Genomic DNA, 19,617 nt, shown 5'->3' with positions numbered 1-19,617 from the left:
CACAAGATGACGATGTACTTGAGTATTTTTGGGTGTAGTATATCTCACTTGATTAATAACAACTGCTACTTCATATTTGTTTGGCCCAGTTGCGGTGACGGAGTGATTAGTTGTATCTGTTGTGTGCTTTCTACAAACAAGGGGGTTGTTAATGTAAACAAAATCTTTACATTGCTACGGCTGGTCTGCACATGCTATTCACATGGTTGCATGACGAACTTGTAAAATATAAATGCTTTGACCCCCAAATATCAGAATAATAACAAAAACAAACAGGCAAAACCAACTGTTTAATAGTACTGTTTTGCAGCGAGGAATACAATGAACATATGGATACCTGCGATACATCTTCAAATCGTACAACTAAATGCGAAACCAAGTTCTTTCCAAGCCCTGATGTCGCAAATGGGATATATTTGTTCAACGATTTGATCTCATTCTCAACTCGAACTAATGTCAAAACGCTCAACAAGATTTCTTGTGGAAATAGTCCTGGTCCCTACTTCGTGGCTCTGCAGTACCGTTGTCGAACAATCCCTGCTTACTGTAGCAGAACATTCCGTGCTAATGGTAAGCGTATTTTACCGATTAGCAAGAACTGTTGGCTTGTGCGCATGCGTACAACCTGTAACTAAAAATTCAGCGCTCACATGGTTAGCACTGATTTTTTTTTTTGCTAGCGCCGTTAGCACAGAATGCAGATCGTAAGCGCGATGTTATGTGGTTAGCAAAGCCATGACATATGGCCCCGGTTGGGCTGGTTAACACGACAAGTCCAACGAGCTTCGAATGAAACCAGTCGAAATATTGTTAGCCATTACTCTCGCGCTGTCGCGCGGGCCTGCTCGTTGGTCAAACTAAACGTGGGTTTCATCCATTCTGATATTCATTCATTACCTATATTTATCCCAAACATGTTGTACCAAAAGCTGAAGCACAATGATCCGTCTTGGCTGTCAGATGAGTTGACAAGAGGACTGAGAAGCACAGCATATTGAGAAGTGAAGAGTCCTGTCGCCTGGAAAAAGTAGTAACGGCCATTTCCATCTATAAGAAGAACATGTCTTAAATGAATGTAGAAAATAGGCACATTGTAATTCCAAGTACAATTCACTCAACACAGTGGATCGAATTGTTACTCGAGTTTCCACTGGACTTTTCTCTTCTTGTTTAGGGGTTTTGATTTTAAATTAGAGTAATCTTCTCTTCGAAGAGGCACGTGTGGCCTTGCTGTGGAGCATTGGATTCATGATCATGAGATTTTGGGTTCGAGCCCCACCGTGGCCATGCATTTTGTGCCCTTGAGTGAGGCGCATTACCTCAATTACTCCTCTCAACCCAGGTGTTAAATGGGTACCGGCATTATTCAATGCTGGGACGGTAACAGACTCGCTGTGGAGGAGGTTTGGCGATCCCCCACAACAGCATTTCATGGGCTCGAGTCTGGCCCCAGCGCTTCGAGAGAAAGAGATGGGCAGTCAGCCCCCCCCCCCCTTCTCTCAAAACCGTCTGGAATATAGTCTCATAACTTAGAAGTACATAGCCTCATTTTATCAAAATCTTGGCTAGGGCAATTGGGCCGATCGAGTAATTTGTCTTCTCACCTCCTCTGGTGTGGTCAATAACTGGTCCAAGGTCAGTGGACGGGGTCCGTCCTTGCTCCAAAAGCCAATTGAAATCATCAAACTCCGACTGGATCCACCCACAGGAGCCTTCTTCAAATGTGCAGTTGAAACTCAAGTCCGGAACTAAAAATGAAATGTCGGACGAATTTTTAATTCGGTAACTTTTGCTTAGGCATATCTGATAGTAAAATAGCTAATATTTGTTTTGATATAGTACTTGGGTGAAGAGTTGCAAGGAACTGAAGCTCATTTGTGTTTGACTTGACTTGAGACAGACTTTTGAGGACCTGTGGTTGACTAGGCAAACACACTGCAAAAACTGCAGTGTTAAATTTACACCATTGGTATCTATATAGGACCATCTGGTGTTAAATTTTACTGGTGTTGTCCTATATAGACACCGAATGGTGTTAAATTAACACTACAGTTTTTGCAGTGCAAGATTATCACTTGACCCCTTTCCTTACATTTCATACTTGATGCCTGAACAAAATGTGTTATCACAATACAGGGTTACCAAATTTAATAAAATGCAACTCAAAAACACGTGCCTTAAAAAAGGGGTCCGTGGATTGTTATGTTTTGGAATCAGGTTAAAGCTGAGAACTTGTTCTATTACAAACTGAAATAATCATGAAAATAGCACTTGGGTTGCTGAGAAAATGCCAATAATGCACAAGTACTCATCAACACAACTATCCTTTAGAAACTTGGCGTTTTTGTAGTATTCTTGTGATATTCGTGCGAGAACGACTTTCGGGGTCCACTTTTGCGACCCAAAAAGTGGGGCTGTTCGTGCTCGTTGTGAATCCAGCCGTATGGGTTCGCCCTTTGCGGAAATCTCATTTTGTGCATTGGTGATAGGTCACCGCTCTTGTGTAATACTAGACACACACAACGTGTTGGGTACATAGAAAGACAGCGACCACGAAACACGTATCATACTCCGTCGTGTCCGATGTTCATTTGCCCTCGACGAGCGTTCAATCCATAGATATAGAATAAAAAGACTAGTGGAGTGCTGTGGCTTCGTGGTTAAGGACACTGATTTGTGGTCTGTGGGTAAAGCTGCAGGTTGTGGGTTCGAGTCCTGGCGGGGTCATGCATGGACTTTGTCACTCATTGCTTCTGTCCACCCAGGAGTAAATGGGTACCTGTGAGGGTAGAGATGGTTATTGTGATTGAATTAGCTTCCTAACAGGCTGCATCGAGCTGTTTACTCCCAGGGAGCTGAGATGGTATTTGGATTGTCTCATGGGCCTAATGAGCAGGGGTAATACCTGGTGGATACGTGCGCTTTATAAATACCCACTATTATTATTATTATTATTATTATTATGTAAACAATCGTGTGGGTTTTTTTTTTCGTCTTTTCTCGGGAACGTAAGACATTACGTTGGTTTCCCTTCAACCAGATGTTAGAAATAGATTAAGTAAACAATCCAAAACATGACATTTTGGGGGATTTCAGAACGCAGTGCCCCTTTAACGCGCGAGCGTCGTGTGACCGTCTACTTGCGCGTTCATTTGACCTCAATGAGCGTTCAATCCATAGATATAGAATGAAAAGACTAGATTGGCAACGCGTGCATACGCGCCATAGAGTGTACACACCGTAGATATAGAATATAAAGACTAAATCGGCAGCGCGTCCACACGCGCCCATCCACTTGTCCCTCGTGGACGCGCAACAAATTAACGTAAAGTAAGGGAGCTAAATGTATCTTTCCTCCAGCACGTGACCAAGCTCAACGCGCGCGAAGCCAGAAATGCGCACCGAGTATTTACGCGATGCGCCCACGCGTTAGCAATAATGGTGCACTGTGCGCGTGAACGGCGTTGCGTTCGTCACGTTTAGCGCGCATTATCTGTATTTTTCCTCCAGCACGTGACCCTCCATGCAAGTCCGCGCGCCTGGACGCGCTGCCGATCTAGTCTTGTTATTCTATATCTATGGTACACACACATTTCCCATAGATATGGAATAAAAAGACTAGATCGGCGCAACTTTTTTCCCGTAGGTTTGTATGGAAAGACATATTCTTATGTCCGCAAAAGTAATATTTTTGACCCGTAGTAGTAGTATTTTTTTCAACAAAATTCAAAATGGGTTATCAAGCTGCATGTTCATTTCGAAGTTTGGTCTATTTTATTTCTCGTATTTATTTCCCGTTTTAAAATGCTGGTGCGCGTTGCTTAAACAAAATTGCATCCATCTGTCTGAGTATTAGTTTCTTCATCAACAAACAGAACAATGATCATTTTGAACGTCTTATTTCCGTAGTTGTTGCGCTGTCCTTTAATTTAAATTCACGGCAGCTTCACGGGACAACACTCAGACATTTTTTTTCTCCATTGTCCCTCCTCAGGGTATGGCATACGCCGTAATCAGATGCAGATGCCCTCCCCAACCCTTTATAACTTAATAAAAAAAAATTGAACAAATAAATTTGTGTTGTTTCGCTCTGGACCTCTAGTGGCGTATCCAGCATCTGAAAATCTTCAAGAAGGCGCAAGAATCTCACAATGTTATACAAAATGGGTACTAAAAGTAGAGCACAATGTAAATAAACTTGAGGGGTTAATTAGGTTATTCAGAAGTCCGGAACATTACGGTAGTGTAATTTAATTTCATTCTTAAAACGGTTTTCAGGGACAATATTATTGTCATTAAAAGTTAGACATATATAATGCAATCCAAGTAAATTGTTCTCATCCCAAAAAGATAAAAATTGTAACACAAATCTCTAAAATCATCCATTTAAACATGTCACAATTTTCTTAAATATTTCATCGGTAATTTAAAACAGTTTTTACATTCTACGTTTTCCTTTTTATAAATAATGTCTTATACACATTTAATCAGATAAGCTGACATTTTATTTGGAGATTTCTAGCAACGCGCACCACCATTTTGAAACGAAAAATAAATACGAAGGGAAAATGGAGCAAACTTCGAGGTGACTATCCAGCTTGAAAATGCATATTGAATTTTGTTGGATACATAACTACTACTGGTCAAAAATGTAACTTTTCCGGACATAAAAATGCAAGTTTGTGCACAAACCTACGGGAATGTAGATGCGCGTAACGCATGTTTTGCCCCACGCACTACTGCGCGTAGAGCGTCCATGCGGGAACCGGAACATTTGTGCACACTCTATGGCGCGTATGCACGCGCTGCTGATCTAGTTTTTTTATTCTATGAAATTTCCCCGTTCTGTCATGGACGCTCTACGTACAGTAGTGCATTGGGCAAAACGGGAGTAATGGGCACCTACATTCCCGTAGGTTTGTGTACAAACGAGTATTTTATGTCAGAAAAAGCAACTTTTGTGACCAGTGGTAATTATGTCTCCGACAAAATTCAAAATGCATTTTCAAGCTGGATAGTCACCTCGAAGTTTGCTCCATTTTCCCTCGTATTTATTTTTCGCTTTAAAATGGCGGTGCGCGTTGTTTAAAATAACCAAATAAATGTCTTGCTATCTGATAAATTAAATATAAAAACATAGTTTTAAACAATAAAGAAGAAAACGTTGAATGTAAAAACTGCTTTACATTATCGTTGAATTATTTCAAATTAAAATTGTGAAATGTTTCAGAAAAATGTACTTGGATTACATTTCAAATGAATGACTGTAAATGACAATAACATTGCCCCTGAAAACTTCAAGATGCGTTTTGAGAATGAAATTAAGTAACACTCCCATAATGTTCCTTCTGCATTGGCGGGATGGGATCAAACCTTTTGGGAGTATGGGTTGAGGGGAACGGATGATGGGCGTGTTTGTTGGTTGCACAAATATAAATTATGGACGCTATACCTTTACTGGGTATTTGACGTGAAGTGGCTATTTTAAATGCCTACCTGGACAATGGGAAGGAACAACCGTTAGGTCATCGACTGCAGTGGCATATCTTCCAGTATTGCCTTCGACGAATTCCAGGGCGATTTCAAAATTCTCTTGGGCTATATAATCAATGTTGACCTGAAGCCAAACTCTTAAACCGGTCTGAGGGCCAGTCAGTTGGTACACAGGCTGCTTTAAACTCAAGTCGTCACCGTCGGTTACTGGATACATGTACACGTTTAGATCCCCTGGACAAATTAAATGGAAACAAAGAAACGAGAAAAAGCACTCAGAGAGCGCACACCTTCGCCAAGGCTAAACAATATCACGCCATTACACACAACATCAATGCACAAATATCGTTTCTAAAACAAATCCTTAACATTTTGTACTTTAATATAAAATGGTCTAGTCCATTGATCTGTGTGGTTAGATTAGGTGGGTGATAAGCATACAGGGTCACCCGGTCGCGATTTTTTCCCCAAACGACATAAGCAAATGGGTGTACGCTATGAGGTTTTGGACTTTGCTTCCCTAAAAACATGAAAAAAATATATATAACAGAAACAAAGAAGAACTGATTCAAACCGAATGAAATTCGGACTTTTTTCCCTTAAAAAAATCATCCGTGCGATACAGTATAATACCATACTGTTGTTGGCATGGATCGACCAATCAGGATCGAGGATAAAAGTTTGCTTGTTCCAAAATAGTTGTTAAGTTTGTTTGTGTTATTTATTATTATTCTTATTTTTTTTTATGATTATTACTATAGGTTTTCCCGGCCAATTTCACCAAGTTTTCATTTAATTTAACGCCTGGCTCATTCCATTTAGATTGAAATTGAAAGATCACGCAGATCGGCATTCGACAATCAAAAAGAATCATTCAATTTCCCTATCCGAGCATTATATCGCCTTTTATCTTCACTCATCCCTATCAAAGATGCATTCATATTAAAAGTTTTGCGTTGTTCATTCAAATTCGTTTAAACCATTAGTAAGGGGTTGATCGGGCATTTGTTTTCATTAATGGGCAAACATATTTCACATTTTGTCAAACATCTTTTAAGACTTCATACGTGTCCTTAGCGTAAATCATATGTGATGACTTCAATCCGTAGATGCCTTTCTTTCTCAATTGAAGGGTATGTGCAATGACTTTGTCTCAGGAATTCTTATTGTGCAACTCTTTACTACTGTGAAATGTAAGAAAATACACATTTGACAATTTTTTTGGGTTAATCTTGCTGGAAAAGTGCACTTCTTTAAACTTTTTTCCATGCTTTTCCGTACCACGTATGAGCGCTGTCACTGTGATGTCATTTCAGGAAGACACTGTTCAGTTTAGGAAGTTTTCTTTCAAATTATTCATCCAAAATTTGCTAATTGAAAACATTTGTGGGAAAGGGTTGGTCATTGGCTTACTGCCATGTACTGACACATCATATAATCACCAAATAAAAGAAATTTATGACAGCAAAATATCCAACATTCTAGCAACTTTTTTTGCTGAAATAGTCGTGTAACATTAATCATGCCCGGAATGCCATCACAGGTTTTCTAATGAATGTGAAACTTTGCATTAGCATAAAAACGGAGAAGACACCAAAAACACCCCTCAAAGTGGAAAATAAAACTTGCAAACAAGGTTAAATGTGACACAAAGATGTATTTTCAAGGTTTGCATTGAAAACTGACTTTGCATGGGCCCTGTGATTACGGTAAGTGTTCGGCCAGATATACGCAAGAAAAAAAAAGAAATAACGCAAGAGAAGTGTTCCTGATGGTACAACCATTGCCAAACATTACGTGTCGCCATATCTTGCACGTCAAGAAATCGTCAAAAGATGCCCCTTGCTCAAACGTTTAAACAAGTCAGAAAAGATCAACAGTGAAAAAAATATATATCTTAGTCCCTTTTAATTAATTAATTCGTAATTACATCTTGTTTCCCTCATATCAGTTAATATGTAACATTGGAAATTTTACAGTCATCGAGATTTTTTTGGGAAAATGAACCTCGGAGAAAAATACGAAAATATATCGATTAAAAAATCTTACTAATTGAATTGACCAAACGATGAAAGCGATTGCCCATTAACGAATAAGAAACGAAAAGCATGGTTATACGTTACAAACACACAGATGTTCGCTAATTTGAATGTGTCAACCGTCAAAAGGTTGCAAAGACTTAATTTAAGACTGCTACAAGTTTAGTCTTGAATGCACTAAAACGAAATAGGCTGCCCGAAAATGAATACGAACTTTCAGAGCAAAATCTTGGCTGCCTAAAAATGAAATTGAATGAACCCAAAATGATAAAGAAACCCCAATTTGACCACATATGCAAAACTCACGCGAAATTCAATGGCTGATAATGAAACTGATTAGAAAACTTCGGAAATTCGCCGGGAAAACCTATATTAAAATTAAATTTAGAATTGCTGTAATAGGGTGACAGATTTCTCAAGTGTCTAATTATTAGTAGACATACCGAAATTCGTAGAAAAAGGACAAGGGAATATTGGATTAGGGCACATTGAAGTTTGAAAAAAAATTGTGCACAAGTCCATGGGGATTTTTCCCAAATGACACATTTCCGGTAATTAGCATATATCTCGCAATAGGGCGACAAGTTGTGCGGGACTCCAACATTAGGGCGACACACAGCAAAAGGGTGACAATTTTGGTGTCGCCCTATTGAGGTTACTACCCTTTAGCGAAGTAATTGTCGCTTACGAGATCGATTACTCGTGGTCCAAAACGTACATATACCAAACTTGGTTGGGATCGGATAAGCTAAAGTTGGGTTTATGTCACATTAAAGTTTGAACATTTTTGTGCACGTTTCTATGGAAGTGTCGCCCTCTCATGCAATCCAGAGTTATTATAATTATTATCATTATTATACGTGGAAAGGTACCACTAAGGAGACACGTTATCGTAATTTCTTCGCACGATGGGAGACATCGGTCATTAGAGAGACATTGTCGTGTCTCCCTAATGTCACAGCCCCCTTTTGAAGGCAATTTTGTTGTCACAATTATGTTATATTTGTTGCTCGTAGTCTAATTAGTAAACATACCGAAATTCGTGGGAAAAGGACAAGGGAATATTGGGTTAGGGCACATTTAAGTTTGAAAAATGTTGTGCACAAGTCTGTGGGGATGTCTCCCAAATGTCCAATCCAGGGTAAATAATAAAAGTAATAATAATATAATTTTTTTTTGGGGGGGGGGGGGTTGTAACTTCCACATTCTTCAAAATATTTCTTTTGTCGGAAGGGTAGGGTAGTTCTATGTACTAGCACGATGGAGTGCGTGCATGAGTGTTAACTCGTTCACTAACACATCCAACTAGTGATAATGATTAATAAGCAAATACAAGAAACACATTAAATAACTTACCTACGATGTTACCACCTTCAGAATACCTGTTGTACCAAAAGCTAAAGCAAGTACTTCCAGATAACGGTGGGCTCGTAAGTGTTGCTTTAGACATAACGCTGTTGTCACCATCAGGTCGCAGAAAAATATACCAACCTTCGTCTCCTACAAATTTAATTCGCCAAAAATATCCAAATTCCTTGGTGATACGAAAATAAGGTAAAATTCAAATGGAAGATTTGGTACCAATGGACAGGACATATTACTACTGGACAAATGTGTGTCAAAATCAGGCTGAATTCGGGCGATTCATAATGCAGTGCGCCACCAAGAGTTTGTAATGGAGAGTTCATTTTTCCCCATTGCATTCTGTCAGATGGTCGGCAAATTCGCAGCGCGGATATTGGCAATTGTTAGTGTTTTTCCTGTCAGTAGTTTCGTAAGCGTATCGAGTATGCGTTTGCCCTTTTCTTTTCATCAATTTGATTTTTTTGTAAGACGGCACAACGCTTTGTCCCAATCTATAACGTATTAGCTCAAGTTTCTTTACTGGCACTAATTCAAATGGGCCATGTTTTATCGAACGTAAACTTTAAAAAAAAAATGTACTCTCAATGGCAAACTTTGGGTGGCGCCCTACATTGTGAATCCCCGAATTGGGCAGAGGTGGGAAATGAAGAAACATCTGCAAAATGACATGGGTTGATTTTTGAAATTTGTAAAGCTACTAATATTCAAACATTAGTAATATTGATGTTATATAATGACACCTTAAAGTTGCGGAAATGCCAACAAGAAACAATAACTAAAGAAAAAACAAAGGCTTTTCAGCAGCTATGCGGAAAAGCCTCCCCCCCGAAAAAAAAAACAACAACAAAAACCCAGAACACAATCAATGGCTTTTCCGCAACTATACAGAAAGCCAGCAAATGCATTCAAGCAGAATGCGCAGTCTGCTGTTATTATTACAGTCTCTTAAATACAATCACGTCACATTAGACTAGGAAACAATCAAATCTCCACTGGTACACCGAGTAGAAGCGAGGTGAACGAAACTGTTACTGAAGTCGAGACGCTGCAAACATTTTAATTAGTTGGAGCCATTTGGCTCCAAGGTATACCGTTTCAGTAAATCTGTCTCGTGCTCACTCTAAACCAGTCACAGTCGAAAGTGACAAGGGTCATACTGCATCAGAATATGAGACACGACTTTGCTATAGGGTCTATGTCTATGTAAAGTTTCATTGGTATATGACTAACTTCAATGCCCAAAATGGGAGCAAAAACGACGTGCAGACTATGGGGTTTGGGCATAGAGCTAAATTAAATTACTAGAGCGCTAATTCCTCATTCTGCGCACGGAGACGCTTTGAAGCCGTCCTGGGTGCAGACATTTGGAATTCATGTGCGTGTTTGTAGAACATAATGAAATTAGATGGATTGAAATTTGAAAGTGTACTCTTCATGCAACGCGCAAGTAGAACATACGCAAACAACTTAAAGATATAGTCCACCATTTGTAATTTGTGCATTTTGTTTGAAGCAATAAAAAGTGTTCAAAATCTAATAAAGGATACTGAACAACTAACCTGATGAAGTTTCAGCTCAGCTTCAGCTGTATATTCCGAGAAAAACAGCATTCTAGGATCTCAATTTCAAATCAAAAGTTGCAGAATTATGTTTTGAATTGCAGCTTTACGCGAGGTCGCGCACTGATCCGACGAATTATAGCAACCGCGCGCGTCTGTGCGTCGTGCCAATGCTTGCGCGTGCTGCGCCGAATAACAAAACGAACTACTGATTTAAATTTTTCTACGGTGCGTCTTTAGACGCACCGTTGGAAAGGCCGTTTTTCGTTGATTACTTCAAAATGATAGCTTGCCAGAGAGATTAATTTCACAGGGAGTTTAGTCCACTTACTATCTTTCAACCAAGTATTGTTTTCAACAATAATACGTTACTTTTTAGGATGGCTGCAAATGATGGACTATGAGCTCCGTGCGCTACCAAAAGAGGGCGCCCTTTTACCTAACAACGACGTCCCATGGGCGGGACATTTCGCTGGTTGACGCGCACCATTCCTTGTGTGTGACGCGCGTACACCCATATAGATATAGAATAAGTGCGTGGGGCAAAGCGTGCGTTACGCGCACCTACATTTCCGTAGGTTTGTGCACAAACTTATATCTTTATGTCCGTAAAAGTAACTTTTTTTTCCAGTAGTTATTGTGTATCCAACAAAATTCAATATGCATTTGCAAGTTTGCTCCATTTTCCCCTCGTATTTATTTTTCGTTTCAAAATGGTGGTGCGCGTTGCTAAAAATCTCCATATAATATCAGCTTATCTGATAAAATGTGTATAAACATTTTTTTAAATAATGAAATGGAAAAAGTAGAATGTAAAAAGTGCTTTAAATTACCGTTGAATTAGTTAAGAAAATTGTGAAATGTTTCAATGGATGATTTTAGAGATTTGTGTTAAAATTACTATCCTTTTCGGGATGAGAACATTTTACTTGGATTGCATTGTACATGTGTGACTTTTAATAACAATAATATTGCCCCGGAAAACCGTTTTCAGAATGAAATTAAATTACACTCCCGTAATGTTCCGAACGTTTGAATAACCTAATTAACTCCTCAAGTATATTTACATTGTTCTCTACGTTTAGTACCCATTTTGTTCAACATGGTGAGATTCTTGCGCCTTTTTGAAGATTTTCAGGTGCTGGAAACGCCACAAGAGGTCCAGAGCAAAATGACGCCAATTTATTTGTTCTATTTTTTTTTTATTTCAGTGAAGGGATGGGGAGGGGCGTGCATCCCCGGCCCCCAGTATCCAACAGTACAAAACTGCATCTGTTATACAGCGTATGCCATACCCTGAGGAGGGACAATGTAGAAAAAATGTTCTGGGTGTTGTCCCTTAAAAGCTGCCGTGAATTTAAATTAAAGGACAGCGCAACAACTACGGAAATAAGACGTTCAAAATGGGTTTTTTAAGCAACGCGCACCAGCATTTTAAAACGGGAAATAAATACGAGAAATAAAATGGACCAAACTTCGAAATGAACATATAATGGATTTGACTACAAAACTAGTAAACGAATGGTGAATGATTTCAATAAAATATTTCAGTTTGACTGTTACCTAATGTGGTATGATCTATCTTTGGCGCAGAGAACATGTCTAGTCCGGTCGATGGAGAAACCGGATAGACTTCCAAGCCGGCATTAGTCCAGTCGCAAGTGTCCTGCCCTTCGAAATCGCAGTTTGCTGAACAAACAGAATACAGGTTGTGTTTCACTTTAAGATTACACAGTTGTTTAGAGTATCGTTAGTAAGTCTAATAGACCTTAAAGCCCCTGTCACACTTTCGCGTATCCTAATTCTTTATGAGTTCCTTATCAAAAAAATTCAATACGCAGCCGTACGCTCAATTAACGTCGAAATTTTTGATTACTTTGACTTATATGCGACGCACATCTAGCGAACAAGTAACGAATTCAGCGCATCTATTGCGTATGAGATGCGTATGAGTTGCGTATGCAGTGCACAACATTATTTTTCGGGCTGCGAATAGGTCATTATGCATTGCGCATGCCGAGCGTATTCCGGACGCACCCGACTTATGCCGACCCCATGCTTGACGCACTTCTGAGCGTTTTCCCGCCGCATTTCCGCCGCTCGCCGTTCAGCGTGCGTTGCATCTGCGCTGCAAGTACTCTATGTATACGTCCAATACAGGCGGCTCATATGCTAACGGGGTGCGTCACGAACACATAGCGTACTCGTAACGCACTCGACCGATGCAGGACCGATGCGCTGCGTATTTATAACTTATGACCTGCGAAACAGCGTACGCAGCGTAGTTTTGTACATGCCCAAAACTATCTTGCGTACTGGGCCGTACCGTGCGTATATCTGCGTACATAAAACTTACACAAAACGATAGAGATGCATATGAGGTGCGTATTGTGCGTACCACTGCGTATGAAAAAAATGTCAATGCGCAACTCATAAGGAATTAGGATACGCAGAAGTGTGACAGAGCCCATAGGCGCACTTGTAGACTTGATGACCGGCGCGGTTGGTACAAGAAGTACGTAATCGGCCGGGTTGCAAATGAGGACTCATTCATCCCGTTATATGGGGAGTTCTTCTCAATACATAAGGGCCCTGTCACACTTCTGCGTATCCTAATTCCTTATGAGTTGCGCACCTCATATGCATCTCTATCGTTTTGGGTAAGTTTTATGTACGCAGACATACGCATGGTACGGCCCTATACGCTGAATAGTTCTGGGCATGCACAAAACTACGCTGCGTACGCTGTTACGCAGGTCATAAGTTATAAATACGCAGCGCATCGGTCCCGCATCGGTCGAGCGCGGTACGAGTACGCTATGTGTTCATGGGGGATAAGCCGTTCATACGCGGTAATACGCTGACCTCCTATATTGGACGTATACATAGCGTACTTGCAGCGCAGATACAACGCACGCTGAACGAACTCATATTGAATGCCGACGTATTGCACGAATTAGTACCGCTCGTCCTGCGAGTGGGCAGCGCATTGTACTTACGAGAAACGCACAGATAGCGAAGTTGCGCACTGCATACGCAACTCATACGCATCTCATACGCAGTGGATGCGCTGAATTCGTTACTTGTACGCTAGATGTGCGTCGCACATAAGTCAAAGTAATCAAAAAGTTTTTGATCGTACGGCTGCGTATTGAAAAATTTTGATAAGGAACTCATAAGGAATTGTGATACACAAAAGTGTGACAGTGGCTTTAGGGACATGGTCAATTGTGTATGGAAACAAAATGTATCATTGTGATAGTTGATTTATGAGAGTCGTGTGTGCCCTATAATGAATGTTGTAATGTTACACAAAACAAAGTAGACAAACCCTCCAATTAATGAGAATGATCTTCCGTGGCGATGGTGGCCTAGCTAGAATACACTCTGGAATCTGAACCAATCACAATGGAATACACTCTGGAACCTGAACCAATCAGAGTGGAATACACTCTGTAATCTGAACCAATCAGAGTGTTGGCAAGAATTCGCTAGCGATTCAAACTACTCCCATATGTTGTGCACAAAATTGAAAACGATTTCTCCAAGGCGATATTTGATCACAAATAGTCAGCATCATTTGGTCTGGGAACCAGACTACGCTATTGCAGCGATATTTTGCGTGCGTGGAGCCAGTAACCGTACGTAAATACTATTACCGACTTGGCATCAAGTCTAGCGCACTTGCCGTCGACGAATTTTATCTTTCAAAGAATCATGTAAATGTTTTCGTAATGCATAAAGGTGATGCACTGGCAATTCGATCAAAGTCACGTAGGGATCTGGGGATTTCCCAGTCAGGTAACCTTTGAACTTTATTCGCATATGACATGTTGACCCACACGTGCTGAATTACAAACCGTTTTCTCGACCACACTCACGTCGGCCGGAAGTCGCTCACATTGTATACATACATTGCACTTGCAAAGTCTGCGCGTTTTCGGAGGCAGTCCCCACGCTTGACTTCTGCAGCTCGGAAGCAAGGCCAATTGGCTGTGATGAACCCCTGTGGTACAACGCTGCTATATCTGATGTTTCTGATATATTTTGGCCAACATAACGTCAGGGTCAGTCTTAAGTAGAATGTTAATTCATATGTTTATTATATATTCTTACTTAAAATCTTGCTTTCTGCCTTATATATTATTGATATTTTCAACGCGTGAAATATACACGCTGCAGAGAACTCAAAATAGTATTGTTCTGGGTTTTTTTTTGGAAAGGTTTTTTGTTTTGTTGGTTTTTGCTAACTTGTGAGTGTAAGCCTCCCCTCATACGGGGTGTCACCGTAATAAATCGTCAACTTATTGAGAGCAAATCAAGGAGAAGCGTCCCGTCCAATGATTACCGTGTTCAGTGAGCTTCCCATTCTCCATACCTGGTGGACGGATTCCCCCCCCCCCCTCTGACTAAAACGGCAGGGCTGACCACTGCAATAACTTTGTGTCAAGCCACGGCTTAGCTTCACCCTAAACCACGTCCTAAGTCAGACCCTTAATGAGCCTCATCCCATCCATCAATTTCTAAAGGGCTTCCCTGCCTAATACTTCTTGACATATAATTTAGAACATACATTTGTTTGTGAGTTTGTTTTAGCTAGATCATAAACCTTATACGTATTGATGAATATCACTCATCAATACCTAAGACAGTTCACGCATTCCTATCGGTCAAGAGCCCGTCACGTGGCCGGTCTTAAACGGATGATAAAGACATGGCTAGCTGGTCTTAAACACTTTTCCAGTGTCACATTAAATTTTGATTCCCAGGGAATCCGATGCCTTTTAACGTTTCATTGGTTGAACGTTCACATTCCTCACGAATGTGCAATGTACTACCAGTGAATCAGTATTTCATGGTCCGAAATTCACACAACACCAGCCCAGCTGCGTTTTGCGCGACATCGCGCAGTACGCGCGACGCGCACGCCAATGTCCTTATAAGGCTACGAGTAGTGGAGGGGCATTCCATTATTATACTCAGTGTGGTGTTTCGTAAAACATGACGAAAAATTGTTGAACAAAATGGTTGGCAACGTCTAGTTTTTGACTTGTTTTGATTTTTGGACCAAAAAGATTTGTTTTTGTTTTTTACCGAAAAGGTATTTATGAATGGAAATTAATATGTGTTCGGTCGGTATTAAACACTCTGTTTCAGATCGGTGGGAGTCTGGATGGGTCATAATTACCCTCGGTTTCGCCTCCGGTAATTATCTCCCATCCAGACTCCCACCGGTCTTAAACAGAGTGTTATAATACCTCCCGAACACACATTTATTCCCTTAATAAAGCATACACAATCGATATCACAAAATAATTGCCCAACGCCAAGAAGGTCTCATCATACAAATTCTGTAATAGTCTGACATCCTTACTTAGAATTTGCACAAAGACATACATTTAGAGCATACGTTTATAAGTTTTCGACTATGCATACATCCTATATGTATTCATAAATATAAATAAAAACATAATTATCGTTATCACAAGTTGCCAAAACACTGAAAGGTGTCACCATGCAAATTCTTTAAAATTAATCCTTGATTAAAATGATGCACCAAAAACATTATACAGGGTGGTCTAAACAATGGAACCGCATATTTTTACAACTTGAGACTCAAAACACCTGTACCAATTGATGGATATTCCTTTTAGAAGAATTATGATACCAAAATCTCTCTATTCGGTCCAGTAGTTTTTGCTGCAGAGCCTATTTTGTGAATGACACTTCTTTCATGTGGGTATTAGGCAAAAAAAACAAAAACATATTCGGTCTCTGGTCAGACGAAAGTTTCGGAATTGACGCGGGGACGCGGCTTTTTTTTTTTTTTTTTTTCTTCAAGCTTGGATTGTACAGATTAGGTGGGTACTATTTTGCTTTTTTGGTGTCCTCATGTACATTTGTGTCCTGCATAATTTGCCTTGGTGCCCTCGATCATTTACATTGGTGCGATTTCCCATACCTTGGTGCTCTTTGGTAAAAAAAAATTGCGGAGGTGCGGCAATAGAGGGCGATGTTGGAGCTACCGCGGAACATTTTGGAAAAAAAAAAGATTGACGCGCATGATTAAAATCGACGCGCGCGCTGACCAGAGACCGACTTATTTTTTGGCCTTATACTAATTCGGGCGATTCACAATGCAGTGCGCCACCAAGAAATTGCCATGGAGGTCCATTTTTTTCTAGTTTACGGTCGACAAAACATGGCCCATTTGAATGAATGTCAGAAGACAACTTGAACTAATTTGTTATAGATTGGGGCATAGCGTTCTACCGCCTCACAAAAACACCACATTGATAAAAAGAAAACAAAAGGGCAAACAGATACTCGAAGCATACCTTTACGAAACTACTGACTGGGGAAACGAACAATTTCAAATGTCCCGCGCTGTGAATTTGTCGACCATCTCCCACAATGCACTGGGAAAAATGAACTCTTCGTGGCAAACTCTTGGTGGCGCACTGCATTGTGAATCGCCCGAATTACAATGTAAGTCAAATTCCCGGGCGCGGTTTATTAACTCTTCGGGACAGAGTTTACCCTCACCTTGCTTCACAAAATAGGCTCTAAAACAAAAACTACTGGACCGAATCGGGTGATCTTGGTTTCATGTTCTTTTAAAAAGTTTCACCATGCATTCGTATAAGTGATTTGAGTCTCAGACTAGTGAAAAGTATGCCATTCCGGGTTTTGTTTGACCATCCTGTAACACCAACAAGACATGGTTCAACTCTGGCTGCCAGACAAAGTCGGGAGTATAAAAACATTATTTGGTATATTTCCTTCCTCTTGTTGGTAAATAACAAATATCCAAGAAACAAACCAAGATAGTTTTTGGGTCAAATCTTTAACGACATTCTTTTTCCTCAATGTAACATCATCCCATTTGCTCGGATGGAAAGAAAACCATAACACAAAGACGAAAACTAATGTTTTCGAGGTTGAAACAATCCATGGATACCGCATCGGCATAATAATCATTGTGGTCTACGCAACTGCCGAATTGTCACCGTTTAAAAGAAGTTGAACAGCACAATGTTTGGAAGTTAAATATCAAATCGAATCTTACCTGAATCTTCTCCACCTCGAGAGGAACGGAACCGAAGTAGAAGTAGCAAAAGCACCTTTGTCCAATCCATGCTTCAGTGGCTTCCAACCTGTCGCATGTATATCTTGGCCGACCCTCTCTGAGGAGAATAAAACAAATATTTATCATCATCAGGCAAACATATACTCGCATAAGTATCATCAGGCAGACCTATACTCGTATGGCAAAACAAAATGTTTATAATGGTAAATATCAGTGAATATTTTACGCAAATTCGGTCGATTCACAATGCAGTGCGCCACCAAGAGTTTGCCATGAAGAGTCAATTTTTCAAGTTTACAGTCGACAAAACACGGCCCATTAGAACGAGTGTCATTAGATAGATAATTGAGCTAATTGGTTAAAGATTGGGGCATAGCGTTCTGCCGCCTTACAAAAACACCGTAATGATAAACAAAGGAAACGAAAGGGAAAACGTATACTCGAATCACACGCTTAATACGAAGGATGCAACAGTGCAAACAAATTCCCATAGCCACTAGTGCTAAATGCCCATACTTCAAAATTCTTTTAAAAATACTCAGAACTCTCACAGGTATTTAAGCTGCACAGAAATATGATGATCAACATGTCACCTTTCAATCTCGTTTCATTTTTTGGTGGGTTGACCATTGACTTTACGAGAAATTCTCGCCCGAAGAAGACGACCCCTATTTTTCCCAAAGCGGAACGGTAGCCATCTTGAAAAACGATCCCTCCACAACATGGCAAAATAGCGCCACTTTCGAGCCCAATTGTATCCAAAATGCTCAAAATTGGAAGCCCCGAGTCCGGGCCAGAGGTTCATTGCCATATCTTTTCAATTCCCCAATGTTATCGCTCTTAGAACTATCTAATATAGAATATTTTGAGGGTATAACTTTTATTCATGAGCTCGGCGGATGGGTTTAGGCCTATTTACAGGTGTGCACCCCGAAAGTACTGACCGGAAAAACTAACGATTTCAAATGTCCCGCGCTGCAAATTTGTCGACCATCTCCCACTTTGCACTGGGAGAAATGAACTCTCCGTGACAACTCTTGGTGGCGCACTGCATTGTGGATCGCCCGATTTGTTCAGAGGCGCCTTCAAAAGTTGTGATGTTATAATTTTAGAATGTAACACAAAATGTCTTCCCAAAAAAGGGAACTATTTGTGGTATTTTTGATAACTTTGCGATTGGTAACTTTCCATCGGTCATTCATCTGTGGTTTCAAAATAGGCGACATTTCAAACCTAATTTATTGAGTACCTTGGGCTATGAAAGGAAACACGAATCTCAATTTTGTAGCAGTGATGTTTTGATACAAGGGACACCTATGATTAGGCCTACTTGGCGCAACTGTCATTGCTCTCCGAAATTATCCAGTCAGCCAAGGCATCATACTTTAAAGATAAACTAACCACTTGCAATGTCAAAGATATCTACCGGACCATCCAAAAACTCCTTAACAATAGTTCCTCTAAGTTCCCTACTGGTCATTCTAAGAAGATTATTTGTGATCGCTTTGCCCTGTTTTTCAGTGATAAAGTTGTTCAGATCAGACGTGGCCTTGATAGTATCATTCAATCTGTCCCCATGTATACCATTCCTGGCCATGTTTCTAATGTTATCACCCATCCACTCTCTGAAGTTTGAATGTGTTGATGAACAGGAAATTATCAAATTCATCACTGGTTCCTCTAACAAATCCTGTTCTCTTGATTCAATGCCTACTTGGCTGCTTAAAGCAAATGTCCATGTTCTCGCGCCATTCATAAAACATATGATTAACTCTTCCTTTTCCACAGGTACCTTCCCGCATGACTTGTCTCAGGCTATTGTCACCCCCATACTCAAAAAACCTAATCTGGATGTAGACGAGCTAAAGAATTACCGTCCAGTATCCAATATTCCTTTTTTATCCAAACTCATGGAGAGAATTGTATCAAATCGTGTCAATAACCATGTCAACGACAATTCCCTACATCAACCTTTTCAATCTGCCTATAAGAGCAACCACAGTACTGAGACAGGTTTATTGCGGGTGAAAAATGACATTATGCGAGCCATCGACAACAAGATGGCGGTTCT

The 19,617-nt window shown here is 40.3% G+C and overlaps 1 protein-coding gene across 1 annotated transcript in view; it reads right to left on the bottom strand.

The window, feature by feature from the left end:
• The window catches only part of LOC119725427 (MAM and LDL-receptor class A domain-containing protein 1-like), a 40,444-nt gene extending 21,301 nt beyond the window's left edge, over positions 1-19,143 (bottom strand). Inside the window, exons 1-5 of the mRNA XM_038196833.1 lie at positions 18,948-19,143; positions 12,020-12,145; positions 5,497-5,727; positions 1,605-1,748; positions 898-1,047 (exon numbers count right to left, since the gene is read on the bottom strand). Of these exons, the coding sequence (XP_038052761.1) occupies positions 898-1,047; positions 1,605-1,748; positions 5,497-5,727; positions 12,020-12,145; positions 18,948-19,143 (847 nt within the window). The remainder of the gene's footprint in view (positions 1-897; positions 1,048-1,604; positions 1,749-5,496; positions 5,728-12,019; positions 12,146-18,947) is intronic.
• Positions 19,144-19,617: the final 474 nt, after the last annotated feature.

Source organism: Patiria miniata, unplaced genomic scaffold, assembly GCF_015706575.1.
Source record: "Patiria miniata isolate m_02_andy unplaced genomic scaffold, ASM1570657v1 HiC_scaffold_19, whole genome shotgun sequence".
NCBI lineage: Eukaryota > Metazoa > Echinodermata > Asteroidea > Valvatida > Asterinidae > Patiria > Patiria miniata.
The sequence above is the reverse complement of the archived record's forward strand: the minus strand, read 5'-3'. Positions and strand labels throughout refer to the sequence as shown.